This window comes from Brachionichthys hirsutus, chromosome 19, assembly GCF_040956055.1.
Source record: "Brachionichthys hirsutus isolate HB-005 chromosome 19, CSIRO-AGI_Bhir_v1, whole genome shotgun sequence".
NCBI lineage: Eukaryota > Metazoa > Chordata > Actinopteri > Lophiiformes > Brachionichthyidae > Brachionichthys > Brachionichthys hirsutus.
In genome coordinates, this window is record NC_090915.1 from 5,610,386 (window position 1) to 5,630,333 (window position 19,948).

Genomic DNA, 19,948 nt, shown 5'->3' on the forward strand with positions numbered 1-19,948 from the left:
TGACTGAGAAATATCTCCTAACATATTTACCCCATCTGTTATCCACCGAGTTGATTTTCTCCTTCAGTGTACTTATTATTCCCAAATTTCTGAAAACGAGGGTCCATCTCTCCTGGAAGGACGAAGAAGAATTAGAAATCTGATGGACTAGTCTGAGCAGAGGATTAATCCACAGTGTCTGTCAGAAGGATGGTTTGTGTTTATAGTCAGGAGCGGCAGGTAAACCACAGACAGCTGGGACAACCGACACACAGAAAGCTGCTGTGGGAATCATCCGGCATCACGTTCGCACAGTAAAGTCATCTGTTCCTGGTACCATTCCCAACATTTGCTTAGGTCAAATCAATAGTTCATTTGAAAATTAAAATTGAAAATTAAAACTTCTTCAATGAAAAAATAGGCTATTACATAAAGTGTAATAATTATAAACACATTTGAATGGCGTGTTTGTTTTATTAAAATGAGAAAAACTAAAAGTTTGAATTTCAAATTGATTCAGGAGGTTTTTCATCTTTTTTCATCACTTTAGTTCATATTTTATGTTAAAACCACTGCAAAATGAACAAAACATCAAAATTGAAAAGAAGTTAAAAAAAATATTTTAGAAAATAAACAATCAGAAAATGATTTCTGAGACTTTTAGTTGGAAAACATTTAAATCATCACATCAAATCATGCAAAATATCTTTGAAATATGATGAAAAGCAACAGCAGTCAGAGGAAATTCAAGAATGTCACTGCCAAATCAAAGCGACATTGAAGAATCCGATGCAAATATATTATTACTATCATGAAAGTTTTCATGTAAAAAAACATAAGAAACATTTACATATAAAAAACAACAACACACTGCAGTGCTTTAGTCCAGTTCTACTCCATATAAAGATCTATTATTCTGATGTTACAAAAGAAAATAAAAACAGGACAATGAAAAGGTTTAGAGAGAGAGAGAGAAAGAAAAATCAAAATTTTTCAAGATTCCGGATCAAACGGTCCAACTTGTCACGACCAGATGGCACTGAAGAACTCGACAAGATAACAGCAGCAGAAAATATCAGAAACCCCCCCGATGTCCCATAGAACCTCCTTTTTCTTCGCCTCCCTCATGAGGCTGAAACCGCCTTAGAACGTTCCTCATTACACAACCCGAATCAGAATTGCATTGTGTCGCCTGTCGTCCTTCATGAACTGACTTGGACATCCTGCGGGACCAGTTCCTGTTAAAATTGGTCACATGACCAGTTACGTCTCACCTCAATACGCCTGAGGGAACGATGGAGGCGGCGGGTCTGACACCTGGCTCAAACCGGCATGCAAAGGTGTCATTGTGACTGTCCAACTGACACAGCCATCATTTCCAACACCCACAAAGTGTCTCTGACGCAGTTCAAGTACCCGACCGTAGTTTCATTCTTCTGTGTCCTTGTTCATTGTCGGTGCAAAGATTAGTTGTGGTCGGCAGCATTGCCATCATGAGGCAGCAGAAAGTCGTTCAACTATTGACAAAAAAAAACCTTCTCTAAAGTCAAAGCCGCAGTATTTGTACTACATAGTATTGTGTGATGAGGTCATTCGGTTACCTACTGCGCCTGTTAGCATGCTAACCACCAGCTATTATGGGCTATCATGTTAGTGGACTGCATAAGCTAGGAGCTAGTATGTTAGCTGGTAACCTGGTTGTCTAAAATAAATGTTGTGGCAACATTACTTAAGGTTTTTTTGCAATTTCATTAAATCATGACATAATGCTAGGAAAAGATTATGAACGTTTTCATACGGTTTTGTTTATTGAGCGTATGACCCAACACACAACCGATATAAATCATCCACATTCAATTCAACACGCCTTCAACAAATGACTTTCTACAGTTTCTGCAGCTGATCAGGTGAGACACACCTCGACCTAAACAAAATAGTTTAAGTCAGATAGTTCCCCCCCCCCCCCCCCCCCCACCCCAATGAAATTGTGAGGACCGGTCTCTGCTGTGGTGTGTGTGTGGGGGGGGGGGGGATCCAGAGCGGTCAGACCTCGACCAGGAAGTTTAGGCCAAGGGAGGCGGGGATGTGCAGCGTCTCGAGGCTGAGAGCAGACGGCGTGTACGGGAAGAGAACGGGGAATGTCTGCTTGGTGTCCAACAGCAGCTGAGATGGATCATTCCGGTCCTGGGGACGACTCTGGGGACGACTCTGGAGACGACTCTGGAGACGAAACACGAAACCGTCAGACAGGAAGGGATGTGTCCAGTCCGTCTCCTCTTATTTACTAGCCGGTCGACACGATTCGATCGACCACTCTGCGGCAGAACGGCTCCGTCGAGTCTCACCTGAACGTTTCGGATGAAGGCGACGGTGACTCTCTCCTCGAACTCATTCAGGGGAGTGTACAGAGTGAGGATTTTAGCAATCTGAAACACACAGCGCTCATCAATAACACCGTTTGCTTGGACCAGCTCACGTTGGCGGCGGCGGCGTCCGACATCTCGACGTCGACCGATTTTAGCTGACCTGCTGCGAGGTCAGGCCGCTGCACAGCGCGCAAATGGCTTCGCCGTCCTGGCTCGTCTTCTTCTTCACCTGCAGCAGCTGAGCAGCCTGAATGATCGGCTCCAACGTGGCGGCGGCTTTACTTTGGTACAGGTTGTTCTCCCGCAGCCACTCCTCCAGCTGACTGGTGTTGTACCTAAAACAGGGAGGGACCGTCAGCCCGCAGGCAACCCCCCCCCCCCCCGACCCCAGAGCAATGTTTCCTTCACTGACAAACCCCCCGAGTTCACGGCGCCTTCGTGGACAGACGGGAAACGCTTCGCTGCCTACCTGAGCTGCATGCCGGCGCTCCACGAGCACACGTCTTTGCGCAGCAGCAGGTTGTTGAGGGTGAAGACGTTGACGCAGTGGAAGAGCTGCCGGACCACCTGGCCCGTGACCTCGGGGTCCAACCCGTGCTCCCTCATGACGCCGTGAAAGTATCCCAGCTGGCGGACCAGGGCCTTCAGAGTGTAGCTGCTGCGGCCGTCGGAATCGATGTCCATGCTGGACGAGCGGTTCCGGTAACCCATCGGCTTCACCCCGGCCAAGCTGGGGATGCTCTCGCTCTCCAGCATGGCGGACACTGGACAGAGACAGAAAAAAAAAAAAAAAAAAGACGCCCCTGAACACACTCGTTCCCCGGGGTCAAAGTGACTTTATCGTGCGACGCCACCCACCAATCATGGGCTGGATGACGCCCTCGGCGACCTTGATGAGCTGCTGGTAGATCTGGATGGACAGGTCGCTCAGCACCTGGCGGTACTCCGCCAGGTCAAAGTTCTTCAGGGAGTGTTCATTCTGCTTGCTCGTGTTCTGCGTCATAAACGTCTGAACAAAAAGACAATCTCATGTTCTGCATCTACAACCGTCTTTTCTTACACCCCCCCCCCCACCCCCACAAGCGCCTCACCTCCTCGCCACTGTACTGCTTCAGGCAGTGCAGGAGGCGGCTGGTGTTGGCCAACCAGAAGGACGTCGTCTCAAAGTCGTCATTTTTCTGCAGAGGACATCGTGTTTTAATAAATGGAAATCGTCGTCAGACGGCCGGAGGCGTGGAGGGACTTCACCTTGAGGACCTTCTTGACGCCGTTGATGGCGGAGGTGAGAAGAGACTCCACCTTCTGGTCGTCGTTGATGTAGTCAGCGTGGCGGATGCACATGAAGAGAATGTAGGCTGGCAGGCAGGGGACGGTGGCAGACACCATGCTGGGCTTCATGTCTGAAAGCAGAAAGACTCGACTCTGAGTCGGTCGAATGCCGACCCAAACCGGTTTCACCGGTCCCGATCCTGTATAAAGCCCGTCGTAATGCGAAGACTGACCCGTGATCAGATTCTTCAGCAGCAGGGCTTCGTCCTCCTTGTTGTATTCAAGCATTCCCTCAAAGTCTTTCTCCTTCCTCTGGACGGTCACCTGACGACTCAGCTCGGGTTTGGCTCTGCCGTCCTGGTTCAACGCCGCCTGACAAGCTGCAGAGGCAGAGACGGAGTCGGTGCAGGTCACGGGACGGGACGCCGACTGCATCAACAAAAGGTGAACAGGTGTACCTTCCAACTCCTGGACCTTCTTCATGTAGATCCTGAGCTGCTTCTTTAGCTTCCTCTCATTCTTCTCCAGCTTCTCCACTAGCTCCTTGAGGTCCTGGGGACAGAAGGACGGACAGAAGCGCTGTAGTTCCCCCCCCGTGTGCAGTCTTGATGCGTCCGTGTACGGGCAGGACTCACCAGGTTGTCGTTGGTGAGCCGCGTGATCTCCTGCTGGATGCTGTACTCCACCTTGGCCTCCGGCGACAGGGACGACATGTAGTTCAGGATCTCCTGCTTCTTCTCGAGGTCGTCTCTCAGCAGCTCGATCTGCGTGTGAAGCGCTTCCAGCTCGTCGCCGTGCTGCCGGGCCTGAGTCTGGAGCTGAGCCTCGAGCAGCCTGGGAGGAACCGAGGGGGGGGGGGGGGGTAGATCAACGTCTCATTGTAAAAGCATTAGAACCCCAGCATTGCCCACGTGGAGCTCAGTGTGGACAGTCGTCATTGGCAGGCAGTGAGAGAGGAGAAGGGCAGAACAGAGTGCAAGAAAAGAAGAGAGACCTGGCCACTTGTTTTAAGCCCCGGTAAGCCAGAGCCATTTCTCCATCTTCGTTCGCACAGCACCAGTCCAGGTGGGAACTGGTGCCCGAAGCAGCAAGCGCAGTCACAGGAAACAGAGAAGAAGGAGAACACGATGAAGACGAGACTGCAGAGAAGGGAGACCGAGCACCGGCGTCGCTTGTGTCGACTCCACTGACACACAAACCGTCTCTAAACGTCTCACTGTACTCGTGTTCGGGTGCGCTTGTCCCTTTAAATGCCGACGAATGACCATGACGACTTACTTTTTAGACTCACTGAGTCCACGATAAGCGCCGAGGGCCTCGTCTTTGTCCAACGGCTCTTTGGCGTTGTCCATTTCAGGGACGTTATGAACATCCTGGTGAAAACAAGAATGAAATGTTATTTTTCTACAACGTGAAGATCCGTCCCGTGGGACGCACCGATTTCTGCAAAAGGAAAATCATCCCCGAGTTCATTTCTCGACCCGGAATAAACTCACTGTGGTCGTTGTTCTCCCGGACCTGGGCGGTGCTGACTATCTGGGTTTTCAGGATCAGGACCTCCTCCTTCCGTGCATCCAGCTCCTCATTGGCCGATTTGAGCTGACTCAACAACACGCTGTAGCCGTCTTGCGTTTCGTTGGCTGGACTGTCATGCGGCGCCCGTTCAGCGATGGCTTTCCTGAGCTCGTTCACGTCGTTCTTCAGTTTCTTGTTCTCGGATTCCAGCTCTTGTGTCTGCAGGACGACAGAACACGGAGGTTTATATGGGTCGGTCCATGCCCCGGCTGCCCTGTTGAAGGGAACGATGGACGATGACAAGAACCTTTAGATTGTTGTAGGCCAGATCTGCAGTCTCCTCCACAGAGGCGGAGCTCCGCTGCTCAGAGCCCTAAAACGACGAGAGAAAACACACGCGATTCAGTCAGAGCGCCATGTCTCGGCACAGACGGCGTGTGCCCCTCCTCCGTGCAACGGCACCTTGCGCTTGCCGAGCTCCTCCATCTTGTCCGCGTCGGCTTGCAGCCGCTTCCGCTCCTGCTCCAGCTCTCGGACTCTCTTCTGCAGCTTCATGAACACGCTGATGTCCAACGCAGCCTTCTCCGTGCCCATTTCCTGCACAGGTGAAGGAACCATTAAGCCCGTTAGCTTCAACGGCTGACCCCTCCCTCCTCCACACGGACTCACCTCTACCAGCTGCAAGGAGTCCTCGGTGTCTCCCACCTCGGAGGTGGAGACTGACGGGTAGTTGGAGTCCGACTCCAGGCTGCTCTGATTGGATGTGTTCCTTCTGTGGCCTGGCTGGAACTGGAGGAAGATCGGGGGGGGGGGGGGGGGAGATAAAAACCCTTCCTGCAGAACAGAACCTACCCCACCAATACTTGGTAAGCAAGTGTGGGCTGTAAATAAGTTCGCCGCTCACCTTTGTGATGGATAGATCCTCCTTCAGGTTCTCGCATCTCTGCTCCAGCCTGGAGAACTCTTTGAGAAGGTTCTGGTACCGCTGCCTATCTAGATCCAACTCCTTCTGTAGACTCGCCTCCCTTTCAGATGCTTTGCTTCCACCTGAAACAAATCATGTATCATGATCCCCCCCCCCCCCATGACGGAGAACGAAAGAACGAAAGCAGCGACGGAGACGCCGTTTGGATCAGCACCGCCTGGCCGCTCACCTTCAGAGGTCTTCGCGTTCTGGAGGATCCTCTGGTTCATCTCCTCCTTCTCGCTCTTCAGCAGGGAGTTTTCCGTCTCCAGCTCCGCCACCCTCTGACATCACGACGAGCAGAAACCACCGTCAGACGGCAAAAGCAGAAGCATCGATTTGTGACATGGCCGCCCTTTACCCGTTGGAGCTCCCATTTCTCCGTGCCGTACTCCTCCTCCAGCGTCTTCCTCTGGGCTGCCGCCTCCTGCAGCTCCTCCCTCAGCCTCTTCAGCTCCTCCTGCAGCTGACCCCCCTCGCCCTGCTGACTGCGGCTCTGCTGCAGCTCCTTCTGCAGTTTGTTCACCTCGGAGCTCAGGGAGGTGTTCGCCACCGCCAGCTGCTCGTTCTGACTCCGGTACTCTTTGGACTGAAAGCACCAAAATGCAGCCGATGAAGGAGTTCTTGCTTTCGTCACAAACACTCCGACTGGAAAACAAAACGGCATCCCGAGAGGTCTCCGATTCGTTTGCGGCGTGGGTACCTGATCATCCACCTTCCTCTGGAGCTGGACAATCTTGTTCTCCATGCCCGTGTTGAGCTTCTTCAAGTGCTCTGCGGAGCGCGCCTCAATCTTCAGCTGCTGGAGCTGCCGCTTGGCTCGCACCCGTCTGTACGCGCACTGGATGGTGATGGCGGCGGCGCGCGCTCGCCTGAACTTCGCCCTCTGCAGCCAGCCGCGGACGTTCTTCTGGATGATCATGGCCTTGTGGTGCAGGAGGAACTGCAAGGGGAAGAGCAGAGCTGCGTTCAAGCTTATACTAGAAGCACGAAGCTTCCAACTTGATTCATGAAGGGGGAAACGGGACGGGACGGGACCGCCTCCTCACAGAGGAGGGACTAATCCAGGTGTAAAAGAGTAGAGGTGTGATTCTGTTGCACCTCCCAGTAAATCCTGCGGGTGAACATCCCTCTGGTGAAGGCCTGGATGGTGACGACGGCCTGTCTAATCCTCAGGTAGGCACGTCGATCCCTCAGCATGCGATACTGCTTTTGACAGATGACGGCGGCTCGCGTCAGACGCAGGAAGTCAGCGTACCTGAGGAAACGACGTCAGCAGTCAGGTGACAAATCGTCATGGAACCAATTCTTCAAAGGCCGATTATTCTTGGTGAATTGGACGGGTTCTCTACAGAACCACAAGCGTGTTCTGTGTACCTTTCCCCCCACTCACCTGCGGGCCATGTATCCTCGGCCGTATCTCTGCAGGGCGATCGCTGCTTTCCTGATCTTTCGGTATCGGACCCTCTGCAGCCAACCCCGGACGGTTTTCTGGATCTTGATGCAAGCCGCGCGGAACTTATCGGCCCTGAGTTTCTCCAGGTACGCCACCTGACCTGCCCGGAAGAAAATCTTTGTCTTGCCAAACTGGAACATGTCCGGATCCTAACACAGAAGAGGAGAGGGTAACAAAGAACGCAAAAGCACGTGGAGATGGCGTGAAGGACTCCCGCTGCTGTGGGCGACTTCAGGAATGATCCAGAGAGCCGGAACTACAGCATTTATTCAGGTGAAATGTCTACAGGTGGAATGAAACCTGTTCTGATTGCTATAGCTTCCATACATGTGGGTGCGTAACAAAATCGGCGCCCCATGTTCACATTGCCAATGAAGTTTTCTCACCTTAATCAGAGTCTCCAGCAGGTTTTTACACACCAGCTTCTTGTCTGCCGACATCATGTCTGACTTCTTCAGCAACACTCGATACCTGCTGAAGAAGTCCATGTAGGTCCACCTGGTAAGAACAAGACACAAGAGGAAGCGTCCTCACGTTTACGTTCACAGGAGGCGGTTCGGTTTCGATGTTTATGGACGGTCTGAAAAGGCTATGACATCATCGGCGACCGCCGTTTCCAAAGAAGTTGGGATGCAGTGTGAAATGTAAATAGAAACCGAACGGATTTGCAAAAGAGCGAAACCTCATATTTAGGGAAAATAGCACAAAGGCCTCAAAACGAGGTTAACTGGCATCGAGTTGGTAACACGACTCCGTTGTGGAAATCGCTGCAGGCACATCCGAAAGACATCGTCTGTGAACGCATCACAATGGGCGATGAAGCTCCGCCATGCAAAGAGGAAACCAGATATCAACCAGATCCGGAATCGTCGGCGCCCAACGCTGGGCCAAAGTTCTTTTAAGACGGACTGGAAAAGTGAGCTGACAAGTAAAAATGTGACACTCTTTTGGGAAAGCACGTCCAAACAAATTATATCCACAAATGTTAATAACAATTAACAAATATTTCATCCAAGATTTCACAAATTTAATCTGTTAAACCTCAACATTTATAAATGTATATAAATTATTTCAGACATTCATTCATGTTTGTTTAACAGACCGTTTCAAATGACGCTACATTCAAGTGCTGGCAGATCAAATGGGGCATATGTGTACTATGTATAAAGTATCCTATAAACGTATTTGTTTTAACATTCATCATCTTAGGTTCACGATGACGAGGCTCCGGAACAACATGGTTTACAGAAGCCGTGAAATTTTGAGAATAAAACTGAAGAAATATTTAAAAGAAATGTTTTAAATGACATTTAGTAATATCCGAATGGTCTTGTTTTCTGTCTCTACTCTCAACAGATAGGAGCTCATTTAATATATATATATATATATATATATATATATATATATATATATGAGCTCCTGAGTCACCGTTGGAGAGTCAAATATGATCAGAGTAAGAATGAGGAAGGAGATTCTCAGTGTCATGAACAGAAACATCCCATCCCATCAATCTGAATCTGTTTGAAGCTGCGGACTTTAAAGGATCAATGCGAATATTTTACACGTTTAAATAATACTACTACTTTGCATACACAGCTGCTTCTTGATGGTAAACGAATAGTCTATTTATATGGGCTGATGAGAGGATATCACCGACTCAAACCAAAGGAAACAATAAAGATACTAACAAGAACGATGAAGGAGAAACCAGATCCGAGATCAGTGGTTCTGTCTTTACCGACTCACCTTGACGGGTACCCGGCTGCGCTGATTCGGATCGTCTCCAGGACTCCACAGGCTCGCAGCTGCTGCACCGCCCGACTCGAGTCGAACCTGCGGCGCACAGAAAAAAAATCTTCATCACGGCATTTAGATTAAAGCTGAGAACAGCTCAGCGCTCGTCGTACCTCGTCTTCCTCTTTGACATGGCGAGTACGAAAAGAGGGACGAGCGACGAGCCGAGTGTTTACAACGGAATCGTGTGACTGAGGCTCATCATTTCATTAGCGTTAAACCCTGTCTGCTGGTCTGAGCAACAATGACTGGTGTGTGTGTGTGTGTGTGTGTGTGTGTGCGTGTGGGTCAGCACGCATCACCCTGCAGGCAGCCTGCTTCTTTATAAGAAAGTAGAGGAAATAGTGAGAACGCCAGTGACCGACCTCTGCCATGGACTCGCCCACGCACAAACGGCCCGACTAAAATGTAACTAAATATTAACTTGTGCCACTCCCAAATGGGCTAGAGACATGCTGAACGACCAGACGTGCAGCGAGTCGGCCGAATCGACAGGTGGGACTCACGAGAAGGCCTCCTTGTGATCGTTGGGCTTGATGCAGCGAACATAGTGAGGAGTCGTAGCGTTCAGCGTGTCCATCAGGAGATGAAGGGAACTGCGGAACTGGAGGAGGAAGAAGCGGGTCAACGCCGGAAGCGGTAAGCACCGAGGGTCACCTTGCAGGCGGCGGGCTCACCTGGTGGCCCACGGTCTTCCTGTGCTCCTTGTTGGGGGTTTTGACGGCGGGCTTGGCCGATCGGACGCTCCCTCTGGATGACTTGGAGGAGGGGGCGTCGTCCTTCTCATGAAACAGATCTGCAACCAGCTGAAACTGAGCGCAAACAGACGAGGGACATATTCCATAAGCAACACGACGGCATCAGGGTCTCGGGTCGATGTCAGCCGTTCTTACCTGGCTGGCTTTCAGGATGTTGATCTGCTCCTCGTAGACGGTGTCTCTGTTCTTCTCCAGAAAGCCGTCACACTGATATTCAACCTGAGGAGACGTGACACACATCACAGTCATGAAAAACATCCCATCATCACACGCCATTATGGATCCGATTTACTGATTAAAAAAAATATCTACTACTGATCAACGACTACCAGGTCAGAACAGATGACGTCACCTTGTCTGCGAAGTGAACGATGATGAAGGAGATGTTGGACATGCGAGGCTTCTGGAAGTGAGCGCTGCTCAAGTGCTGTTTGTAGAGCTTCTGGGCCCAGTTCTGATCCGTTCCCTTCGGAACCTGGAACAAATCCATCATAAAAAAAAACCCAGCTTTAACTGTATCTGAGGGTTCCTGAGCTCAGATCAATATCTCAGCATCATCCCCCACAGGCCTCTGGGAGCAACAAATAAGTGATCCGTTTTTTTTAATTTGAAATAAACTCATTGAAACAGATTTATCAACCAGACCGAGACTCTGCTACTGCTTCTGTGTGACTAACCAATCACATGGCAGTTTATTAGGAATGGACCGCCCCCCCCCCCCCCTTCATTAGTCGTACTTTACACTCCTCATCCAGCAGGTCTAAGACGCCGAGTCGGGCCTCGATCAGGTCGATGCAGGGCTGGTTGTCACAGAAGTCTATCAGAGTCCAGGGAATCTGCTCCTTCATGTACTCCTCCTGCTCCAGCTTGAACACATGCTAGCAAACAAAGACACGGAATGAGCCAAACACTGATACACACACACACACACATTTGGATTTAGGGTGGTATGTAAATAATACAGATCCAGACGGCTGCGGTCTGTGAAAAACAGACTCACGGAGTTGAACTGCTGCTGAAGCTTCTCGTTGGCGTAGTTGATACAGAACTGCTCGAAGCTGTTGATCTCGAACGTCTCGAACCTGCAAACATTCAGGCAAACCTGAGACGCAGTAGAAAGCCGCATCCCACTTAGAGGCGTCGACGAATCCAATCTCGGCTTACCCGTAGATGTCCAGCACGCCGATGAAAGAGTGCTGCTTGGACGACGCCTGCAGGACCAGGTTGATGTGCTCCACGATCCAGTCGAACATGCGTGCGTAGATGTGCTTGGCGAGCGCGTCGCGGGCGTTGGAGGACTGTTTGCCGGACATGCTTTTGACGTACGTCTCCGACGCCGTCGCCAGCTTCCTGTGACAGAGCCAGTGCTCCATCTGCTGGAGCTCCACCCCCAGCAGCCTGCAGAAGTGCTTCAGGTGGACGTCGGCGACCTGCAACACACACACACACACACACACACACACACACACAGCTTCATCTGTTAGAGGGCAGACGCTCTGGGCGTCATCGTCCTCGTCTGTGGTAACCACGGTGACACACCGAGATGTGACAGGACTCTCCGTCTCGCTCCGAGCAGATCTCCACGTTGCCCAGGTGAAGGATGGAAGCGATGACTCGGAAAATATTGCTCTGACTGCTGTCCTTTATACCTGAAACACACACGGAGCTGGTTTCCTGAAGTCACGGTCAGAAGGAGGTACCAAATTGGTACGACTAGAAGCACTCCGACTCCACTCCGACGATGGCGTCACAGTAACGTACGACACTACTCGCTATAAAAGAAGCCGTTTTCCTCACCCAGCAGCGTGAAGGCCTCTCGGGTCCTCTGGAAGTCTTCAGCATCGTTCACTCCTTCGATGAAGATGTTCTCGCCCAAAGAGGTGAAGGTGAAATCTTCTGCACTGGCTGAGACAAGAGGAGAGGAAATCAGAGAAGCATGAAGTAGTCGAACAGATTACAGCTTGGAGTCGTCTTTACTAAAATACACTTTTTTTTTTTGTGCTTAAAAGATTTAAAACCATAATTGAAAGCACAAACAACTGTTTGCATAACTTTGTTCCCCCCCCCCCCCCCCCCCATCAGTAATACTTCATGTTCGTATTAACACTAGTACATACAATTGCAGTAATACCTGCAGCACTGTGAACAGGCGTACTCACTGAGGCTGAGGTCTCTGAACTCGGGTAAACTGGCCGAAGCACACAACTGGTAGAAGATGTGGTAGTTTCTCTCGTCCTCTGCCTGCGTATTTAAAGAGCAGAGAGGTCATACGCGTACGATAATATTCTGTACGCTGTTTGCTTTTTCCTTTGAACGACGATTATTCGTGTGTGTACATTTCCTTTCTGCTAAAAACACGACCGGTCCAGTCGTCCTCAGAGATTACCAGGTGGTACTTGCATTTCCCCCAATAACAGTTCATATGTTTTCTCTCTTGCCAATTCCATTTGAAATTATTTGCCAGTTGTCACGTAAAATTTGATCTTCAGGGCCACCGTAGTTCTCCGCGTTGTAAATTGGCACCGACCTGGAAAACGACGCGGGACTTCTCCAGCAGGTAAGTCCTCATGTTGGCGCCGATGATGTGGTGACGCCGGTTGAAGCCGATCTGGATGTACTTTCCGAAGCGGCTGCTGTTGTCGTTGCGAGTCGTTTTCGCATTTCCGATTGCCTGAAGGGAAGAGAGTTTCGTTAACGGACCTCGTCGAGGCGCAACGGTAACGTCCGTAGAGCCGAGACGCCATCAAAGCCAGGACAAGGGCGATTCTAAAAACACGCTCACCTCCATGATGGGACTGGAGGCCAGCACCTTCTCTTCCACATTGGCGTCGCTCGCTGAGCCGCCCACCGTGGCAAAGTAGCGCATGGCGTACTTTGCAGAGACCGTCTTTCCTGCTCCGGATTCGCCACTCACAATCATGGATTGATTCCGCTCATTTCTGCAGAACGTTAGACGCAAAGGTGGAGATTAGCATTTATAGTTTTATACACTTTGTTTTTGTCTGCCTCTCTCTCTCTCTCCGGTCAGACAGATGTTCGTCCATCACGAGCCGAGGTTCTGTCCAAGGTTTCTGCCTGTTAAAGGGACGTTTTTCCCTTGCCTCCACAGCTAAATTGCTTGCTCTTGTGGGTCTGTCTTTCCCTGCTACTCCTCCAAAGTGTCTTGAGATAACTTTCTGTTTGGATCTGGTGCTATAGAAATAAAATTGATTAACTTTTAAGATGCCACTGGTCCTCAAGGACGGTTCAACTCTGAACGAGTGCGCCAATTCCTGCAGGTACGCCAGCTGCAGGCGACTTTACTTTCTGGCCATCAAACATGTCCGCTCCTTATCTTTTAAAATATATTTAAGGGGAGACATGCTAACAATAGCTACAGTGTTCGAACAGATGCTTCATCGGGTGAGACACGTTGTCCTGCGTAACCATGTCCAGGGACGGAAATGCGGTACTTAATTCAGTGTGTGCCTTTCAAAGGAACGACAGCAGTAACATTAAAGCATCACACATTTATGACGATCCACCTTTGTTATGGTTTTATATTTAAATCAACTCAAGAAGCGACGGTTTACTGTAGAATGAGGATTCGTGCAGCTTTGCCCTCTAATGGTTCAAACATTCAGGCCGATTTCGGCGGCGAGTGGGAGCCGAACCTGAAGGAGTCGTGATGTGCAGCCTGTAATTAGCACAGCTTTTCTCTGAACACTGTAATCTCCCACCTCCACCATTAGCCGCCGGAACAGCAAACGCATGTTGGCGACTGCGAGCCGCTCCGCCGTGCGCGACCTTATCCTCGGAGAATCGATAAACTCGACGCATCGATCTCATCGACGGACGCCGACCTGACCTGCCCATCTGCTTGTATGCTTCTTCAGCCACAGCAAATATGTGCGGGTCCATGTCGCCCATGTTCTGGCCGCTGTAGGCTTCGATGACTCCCTCGCCGTAGATCTGCAGCTGCTCGTAAGGGTTGATGGCAACCAGCACGATCCCTGCAGATCGGTGACAGCTCATCGTAAACGGTGATCGGCGGCTCAGACAGAGAGAGAGAAGTGAAAGCCAGAGCGTGAACGGCGCTACCGACCGCAGTACGTGTAGATGTGGTTGGACTCCAGGAAGCGGACTCTGAGGTTGTGGAGGACGGCGGGTTCGTGGAGGTAACTGAGAGCAGTGAGGTCATTCTCCCCGACCAGGATGTCGGGGTTACGGAGGAAAGGGAGCGGGTTGCTGCTGGGACCCACGGGATACTGCAGCGGCTGGGAGGATGAGACGCAACACGACCAATACAAAATCAATGCAAGACACAACCGATACGTCTATACACAATCAATAAACTGTTAATGTGCCGTCCGATCAATACAAGACAGAACACACAATTGGTTTATGATGAATGCACCTCGAGTGCATGATCAATACATGATCAGCACACACACACTCAACACCAAACCAATACACAACTAATTAACAATCAATACACATTTGTAATCGCAGTAAGTCTGGTTTTGCTGGTTCCACAGACTTCAGAGAACACAGCAGTATATGTTCAATCAATAAGTGTGTGTGTGTGTGTGCGTGTGTGTGCGTGTGCGTGTGAGACTGATCAATACCGTCTCATCCTCCAGTCTGAGATGGAGAACCAGCTCTCTCTCCTGGTAGTCTCTGGTGATCTCTGCAGCTCTCCACACATCTTCAGGGTCCGGGATCCAGACCCGGGTGTACTGGAACCAAAGGCACCAGTTAAAGAGAGTCCACGGACATGATGACTACAGCTCCCACAATGCATCGCTGCTCTACTAGTTACCGTTGAAACCGTTGACAGGAGAGCCCTCAGAGTCCTTTCATCCTTCCTCTCGCCTGTTACTTGTCAGTACTACTAGTACTAGTACTAGCTGACTAAATACCATCTAGTGCTAGTACTAGTAGTCATATAGTATTACTGCCACTGGTAGCGCTAACTAGCACTGGTGCCATCCAGATTCTAGGAGCATGATGTCAGGGGGAGAAGTGGTTTATGGTGCCACGATGCATGATGGGAAAACTGAGCTGCCATCATGGAGGTTGAGTTCCTTTTGTTTTACATTATTATTATCGTTAGCAGATTCCCGTCATGACGGGGTTAATACTACGGTAAGCACCGATTCCCAGGTACCCTCATCAGTCAGGAAGTGCGTAACCCGACACCCCTGACAGGAAGATGATCGCCATGTGAATAATTTGCCTTTGGTTCAGGGACCACTTTAAAAAAAGAATATACATATATATATATGTCCCTCTCCAAAGTTCACACTGATTGGATAATCACTGTGCAGGGGGAGGAGCTCGGTCTGTCTGTGGAAGGAGGAAGCGGCTGGACAGGTTTGGTATGAAAGGCGAGTTTGCAGCCGGAGTTTTTGATCAACAATAGAAATGCATCAAAAGGCGACGCGTCGATGAAGCCGATTGACCTTTCTGCATTCTGGAATCTCCAACGTTGTTTTTGCAAATAAATGAAAACCACATCAACTCTCTGCGCTTCACAAACAAAACCCAACAGAACATTAAAAAAGGAAGTCTGGCACAATAAGTCAACCAATCAGAGGTGAGATTTCCCCCCCCACAGTTCCTCCGCTGAGGTCGACACTTGATACGTGCGACTCGGGTTTCTCTGCCGGTGAAGCGTCCGAGCTCCGCCCAGTCACGTGTCAACACGATGACATCAGTGTCCCAGAGCGGCGCTTGGGTGTGTCGGACAGGAAGTACCTGTACCAGGTGGAGGAACTTTGATCCACGCACAGGGAACTAAAGTTCACCGATATCAATCAGCCGGCGTCTGTTAAACGCTAGAGTTTTATAAGAAGCCGCTGTCAGGGCGTGTGTGTGTCAGACGTTAGTGGAGTGTGAGGCCGACTGACCACCGAGATATGAACGGTCTGCTGGTTGGATGCACGCGGGATGCCGGCTAACCCAGTAGGATGGAATCAGTCATGTGAAACCATCCATATCAATCACTGTGAAATATAGTCAATAGTCTGATCTCATAACATTGATTCATAAAATCTGCCGCTGCGATTGGTCCGGCTGACGGCTTGATATTCCTAGTTCCAGGAACAGAACACAGTTTACCAATAGTAGTACTAGTAGTAGCAATGATAGTAGAACTAAGTACTAACAATAGCAATAGTAGCAGTACAAAATGTAACAGCAATAAAAACAATAGCTGCAGGAAGATAGCAGGAGTAATAGTATTCCTCCTATGACATCATCATATCGTTCCCCTCCCGTGATATACCTCTATATAAATATGATGGTTAACAAACCACAAACATCAGCACAAACAATCACACCTCGACTGCCTGTAAGACAGAGCGGTGGGAGTCAGCGACACGCGGATGAGAGAGGACGGGTGAGATGGGACGAGTCTGGATCTCAGATCGGGCGAGGAGCCGTTTCTAAAGGATGCAGCGCGTGTCCCGGTTCATTCACCCGAACGAACACGTTCAACCAAGACCAAACACGTTGTCCCGTTACGAGTATTCACAGCTACATTTGTGTAATAGGTTGTCTTTTACCTCATTTTAAATGTATGAACCTCTACATTTATTACATTATTATTATTTTTCACCGCGACTTCTGTCAGCTTTATTTCTTGTATGAAACGTCGTACACGAAACAATTATAATTCTTATTATAAAACGAATCCATAAGAGGAAATGTGTCCGCGGCAGTTCTGATTTGTTGTCAGAGATTTTAAAACAGCCTGAACTGTGAATATGTGTTTTTCCCTCTAACCCATTTCCATATTAAAAGGATCAATTAAAAAATTAAAACAGCTTAAAAATGTAACTGGACACATCCCACCAGACCGTTTCCTCCTGGATGTGGAGCCATCTGGTCGAAGGTTCAGACAGAAGCCTTTGTTTCATTACAAAATAAAGATGATCCACAACCCATGAGTCATCTGGAGTGAACCTTAACCAGATGGACGATCGGGATTGGACATCCAGCTCCGGATTATTTAGTCTAACAGCGGGTGAGGAAGCTTTAAGTAGCCCGACTTAATGATGTGGAGGAGGATTATGGAACTGTGTCTTAATCATCGAACTCGGGAAACCCTCCAATTATTGGTTCACGAGAGAATCCAGATATTAATATTATTAGTAGGATCAAAAGGTGCTCATCATTTCAGTAGTAGCCGTCATAAACTGATGAATGGACCAATCGGAACAGGGGAGTAACCTCATTGGACGTTTAATCAGCAAATCAGCGTCAGCCGTGTGTAACCGTGGGTCCTGAAAACGCAGACTCGTCAAGATAGACAGGGCGGCACGGTGGCACAGCGGGTAGCGCTGTGGCCTCGCAGCAAGAAGGCCCCGGGTCGGAATTTAGGTGAATTTGGTCACTCCGAATTGTCCATAGTGTGTGTGTGTGTGTGTGTGTGTGTGTGTGAGCGAGTGGAAGTGCACGCTCTCTTCCACATCAAGGACGTGGAATAAAACCTGCTGCCCTCTAACATCAATGATGATGTCACCCACTCAGACAATGACATCATCATCATCATCATCATCATCAAGCCCACGCCAAGCCGTGCGCAGACGCAAATTACAATGCCAACCAAGAATGGAACGAGGATGCGAACGTGCATTATCCACGTCAAGTTGAAAGTTCTTTACGCCGGAGTGTGATTTCCATCACGCCGTGCGGCGATAGCCAATCAGAGCGCAGGTTCAGGCGTCAGCCGGACAGTGATGCCTCCTGATAGACCACGAAACTGAGAAAGGAAAGATTGAACCGAGAGACGTGGGAAGCGTTTGTGCTTTCCGTGACTTCAGACAGAAGAAAACGTCCAACTGAACAATTCTTGTCATCTTTTAATTCTGTTCTTTCCGGATCCTGACAGCGATCCGATCTGGTTCTCAGGAGTAAAGCCAGGTGACAGCTCTCTTTGCGTTTGAATGAACTTCCAGAATGCAGTTTCCTTTCACCCAAATGTGAGTCACATTCTGGAATCCTGGCTGGCACGGGCCTGAACCTGCTCCGATCAGCTCCCCGTTGAACTCCACTTACAAATCCACACATTTAGAGCTCAGGGTCGTTTAGAGGCTCAGTGTGAGCACCATTAAAGAGGACAGCATCTCCACAGCCGTCTGGAGCATTCGGCTTGCTAAACGACTGTTCACGCTTTCTTTTCAAACGTTTTCTCAGGGTTAACGATCCGCCGAACGGATTACGAACGCGTAAGTTTTCCTGAAAATGGAGTGTAGTTTGGAACAGGTGGATCAGAGGCGCTCAGAAAAACACGGGATGTGAAGTTTAGCGGCGGAATCAGTTTCGCGGACTGCCTGTTTGTGACGTTTGCAGGTAAAAACAAACAAACAAAATGACTCACCTTTGTGTACAACTCGTTCACAGACATCGTCCGGCTCACGCCTTGGAAAACAAAAACAAAACAAAAAACTAGGACGGTCGGGCTGTCGTTCCCATTAAGAACCCATTAGAAGCATTTAGAGGCAGGCATTACGGCGGACAGCTTCGTCCTCATATCTCTGGAGCAAGGCAGGTGTAGTTTCGGCAGGCAGGTGTCCCCCGCCCCCCCCCCCCTCCAGGAAGTAGACTCATCCAACATTCATATCCACTCAAACGGGTTCATTCCGTCGGTCCTGAAGTGATCCATAAATCCAGAAAGTAGTCAGATCCATCGATCCGCGCGAGGAGGAGCCGCTTCTTCGGAAGTGTTGCCTTCACGCACACTTGATTAATAACACGCACGCACCGCTGACTCTAAACGCGTGGCTCCCGACTCCGCAAATGGACCGCAACGGATCTGAGGAAGGCCCGGGGGGGGGCGTGGCATTAATTAATATGCAGACGTCACAAGATATCAAAGAGATATTATTCATTCGTGGTTTAAACTTCATTCATCTTTTATGCCTCATGCTGTTTTGTTCTGATTTGTTATTATTGTTGTTGTTGTTGTTGTTTTGATTCCGTCTTTTAGCAGACTAATAAATTACGACACTTCTATGAGTCTGAAACACTGTCGCCATGGAGATGAGGTCATTCAGAAGAAGTGATTCTACATTCAGTCAGCTCAGTCCATATTAACTCTAAATGAATGGGAGTGAATGGAGCTAAGTAGCTAAAATTGCCATCCATATTTTTAATAAGTCCTGAAAATATATAAATATTTAAAATAGTCGTAAAAAATCACTGCTAATTTCATTTATACGAAAACTAAATGACTGCGTTTTAATACTATGCCATTTGCTGAGTGTATATGAGCTCTGAGTTCTCTTCTCTTTATGTGGTTCTACTAATTCTACATATTTATTTATTTGTAAGTATTTGAATTCTTCTTCCACTCCTCTATCTGACCCAGAACAAAGCGATAACTTATCAGTCACCAATGTGATGTGTTCAGGAGCATGCTGATAGCGTGCTGGTATTTGAACATTAACCTCAGCCATTAACAGCCTCAGGTACAGAGGCTCCCATTACCCGGGGAATATGAATAATCATCACTCTCATAATCATTCTCAGGCAGACTTGTATTCCTGAACAGCAGATCCTGGACTCGTCTGAGCTCAATGTTGAAGGAGTTCACGCCCCAAACCACTCCTCCTTCGGGTATGAGGCGTTCACCTGACGAAACACTGGCTCACCCACAACAGGCTTCTTCATCCTTGCACAAGCACAAAAGCAGCAAACAAAGAGATTATGAAAGCAGGTTCTTTAACCCTTTGAGGGTCACATCATCTATGCCTCAGCACCACATGGAAGCTCCTATCGGGCGTCATCCTATCGGGGGGGGGGGCACTAGGGGCAGTAACCCCCAGATACCAGAAACAACGTCCTACATCTCCGTCCAGAA

General features: G+C 49.2%; 1 protein-coding gene across 1 annotated transcript; it reads right to left on the reverse strand.

The window, feature by feature from the left end:
• Nucleotides 1-439: 439 nt before the first annotated feature.
• myo5b (myosin VB) lies at nucleotides 440-18,493 on the reverse strand. The gene is made up of 39 exons (XM_068753177.1): nucleotides 18,467-18,493; nucleotides 14,709-14,819; nucleotides 14,186-14,357; nucleotides 13,949-14,093; nucleotides 12,884-13,040; nucleotides 12,629-12,772; nucleotides 12,261-12,342; nucleotides 11,899-12,006; nucleotides 11,641-11,750; nucleotides 11,266-11,531; nucleotides 11,102-11,183; nucleotides 10,839-10,979; nucleotides 10,454-10,576; nucleotides 10,237-10,320; nucleotides 10,021-10,155; nucleotides 9,850-9,947; nucleotides 9,296-9,382; nucleotides 7,936-8,047; nucleotides 7,487-7,698; nucleotides 7,195-7,351; nucleotides 6,797-7,036; nucleotides 6,455-6,682; nucleotides 6,284-6,377; nucleotides 6,034-6,176; nucleotides 5,799-5,918; nucleotides 5,592-5,726; nucleotides 5,437-5,502; nucleotides 5,052-5,348; nucleotides 4,893-4,987; nucleotides 4,250-4,448; nucleotides 4,065-4,166; nucleotides 3,848-3,971; nucleotides 3,594-3,745; nucleotides 3,437-3,523; nucleotides 3,204-3,354; nucleotides 2,815-3,109; nucleotides 2,506-2,680; nucleotides 2,325-2,405; nucleotides 440-2,175 (listed from the first exon to the last, which is right to left on the reverse strand). The coding sequence occupies exons 1-39, from the start codon at nucleotides 18,491-18,493 to the stop codon at nucleotides 2,023-2,025; spliced, it is 5,490 nt and encodes a 1,829-aa protein (XP_068609278.1). The 3' UTR covers nucleotides 440-2,022.
• Between the last annotated feature and the right edge of the window lie 1,455 nt (nucleotides 18,494-19,948).